General features: G+C 31.2%; 1 protein-coding gene across 1 annotated transcript in view; it reads right to left on the bottom strand.

The window, feature by feature from the left end:
* LOC106680662 (putative ankyrin repeat protein RF_0381) overlaps positions 1–2,433 on the bottom strand; it is an 11,440-nt gene that overhangs the window by 2,815 nt on the left and 6,192 nt on the right. Inside the window, exon 3 of the mRNA XM_067050813.1 lies at positions 103–186. Within this exon, the coding sequence (XP_066906914.1) occupies positions 103–186 (84 nt within the window). The remainder of the gene's footprint in view (positions 1–102; positions 187–2,433) is intronic.

Genomic DNA, 2,433 nt, shown 5'->3' with positions numbered 1-2,433 from the left:
ATGAAAATCCGGGTTTTGCTTATATGACCTATTTGTTTGGTTCTTCAATTAAAATATACAAAAATTCTTAAGTCAAATTGAAATAAATTAACACAAAATTACCTTGTAGCCTTAGCCAATTGTACATTAGAAGGTTTTGCAGTTGTGGCCAAGGTAGGTTTTGGAGTAGTGTTCATTTCATCATACCTGAAACAATTAATGAAAATATTGATTTTTTTAAAATCAGGCAGTGTTTTCAGTAAGGTTTATTTAGTTTTGTATCATCAGATTATTTCATTAAATAGCTTTTGGTAGAATGGTCTCCAACCAGAAGTTACATATAAAAGAAAGAAGTTCTAGGCGTGGTCAAAACAAACTCAAATAGTAATTAACTATTTAGAGTGAGTTATTGGTGTTCTCTCCTGCCGTATCCCACGACCATCTTTTCTTCTTAAAACAAGAGTAGTTTACTAATAGTCGAATATAGTCAAAACTTGATAAGTCGAAGTTAAATTAAAATCAGTTTTACTTTGTGAATTGTGCCATAATTCACAAGATAAAAAGGTCTGACTTATTGTTAATATATAGATATACAAGTAATGAAGACTAAAAAAATAATAAAAAAAAAAACTGAAAAAAAAGAAAGAAAATACAATAAACACTAAGAGATGGAAAAATAAGAGAAATAAGATTAAAAACTATTTATTACTTTACATTTAATATTTATAATCCATTTTTTATCTTTTACATTTTTATTTGAGTATTTTATATTTATCTGTTACCTCCACATTATCTTAAATTCATTACTTTATAATTAATGTTTTTATTATATATCTATATATATATATTGGCACACCTTTGTACCTCTATTAAATTCTTTATATATTTTTTTCACTGTATTGTATTTATACTATTTTCGTTTTCATTACTTTCCCAATACCTTTTAGTAATTTTGGTTTATTTATACTTTTCATTGTAAATCTTTATTATAGTTGTTTGTATCTTTTTTAGCCCAGATGAAGCCCTACAACGTTGGCTCACATAGAATAGTAAATTAATATTTGAGTTTTTTTTATCCGGACCATCTTCCATTTATATATTGCACACGATTAATCAACAATCTTACAAAACAATAACTAAATAAAATAACAAACCCTAAAATGAAACTATATCTTCTTTTTGCTGTTATGTTTATACAAAAAACCGTCAGACCTTCATTCTTTATTTTATTATTATTATTACTGGCGCGACAGACCATAGAGGTCCATTCATAGGAAATACATCACGCGTGTCATGACGAGGTCATAGGGTGGATTCGTCACTCCCACGCCTATTTCTGTGAGTGCCACCCATTGACTTACGGGGCTCACAAGTGCCCGGAGGGGAGGTTGTGAGTGAGTATTGCATATTTATAAGCTCGAAAAAATCTCGGGTAGGGCCGGGGACTCGATCTCGTAACCTTAGGGCTGATAGACAGGCGCGTTACCACGCTGCTACCGTGTTTTATATGTTTATATAAAAAAAACCGCCAGACATACTATTACTCCGACTGACGCATGCTTGTGTATGAGATATCCAATAGTGAGAATATTCTGCAATGTCTCTGTTCGTAATAAATGGAAAGATTGTCTGGCGATAGATTTTGTAAAAATAAAGTGAAACGCACCATACGAACGAGCACTTGCAGTGTTCTCACCACTTTCGATTTTGGATGACAGAATTAAAAAATTTTTCTTGATAATCAATCGAATTAGTCCGACACGATCGATTCGAACCATTTGAATCACCTTCTTTTACTGTCATTCCAACTGCATAGGTTCCTTTTAACTCGAAACTCGATATATTGAAGAAAAACTCGATGTTTCCAAGTCGTTCCCGTTTTCCAATCCATGTATAGATAACATTCTCTTTTAGGGCCATCACAGTTTTAACTAAGATTACTGAAATGTCAGGTAAAATCTCATTTTTTGTTCAAATGACACCTACGTGTATTAATAATAACAGGTTATTTTATTTTTTTTCGACACGAAATAGACCACGCGAATATCATTTCTTCCCAACTTTCCCCAAACATTCCCCTCCTTTTCTTTCTTACCACCTCTTCTTCATTCTTTCACATTAACAGGTTATTACACGTGTCTCTTAATAATATATCTATTGTATTAACAATAAGTCAAACCTTCATTGTTTATCTTATATAAAAAACCACAATGCATAAAGTAAAGATGACTTCGACTTATCGAGTTTTGGCTGTAACTGCTGAACTATTTTTATTATAAAAGAAAAAGATGGTCGTTGGGTACGGTCAGGAGAGAAGACTAATAGCAATAAATATTTTTATTGTTTCAACCTGAATTTTAAGCCTTCTTCAGGGCTTGATACAAACAATTTTACAACCAGGTTAATATATAATCCAAAAAAAAAGACAATAAAAATTATGTTGAAAAAGTATGA

Source organism: Halyomorpha halys, unplaced genomic scaffold (genome assembly GCF_000696795.3).
Source record: "Halyomorpha halys isolate HHAL.00 unplaced genomic scaffold, Hhal_1.1 Scaffold275.1, whole genome shotgun sequence".
Lineage (NCBI taxonomy): Eukaryota > Metazoa > Arthropoda > Insecta > Hemiptera > Pentatomidae > Halyomorpha > Halyomorpha halys.
The sequence above is the reverse complement of the archived record's forward strand: the minus strand, read 5'-3'. Positions and strand labels throughout refer to the sequence as shown.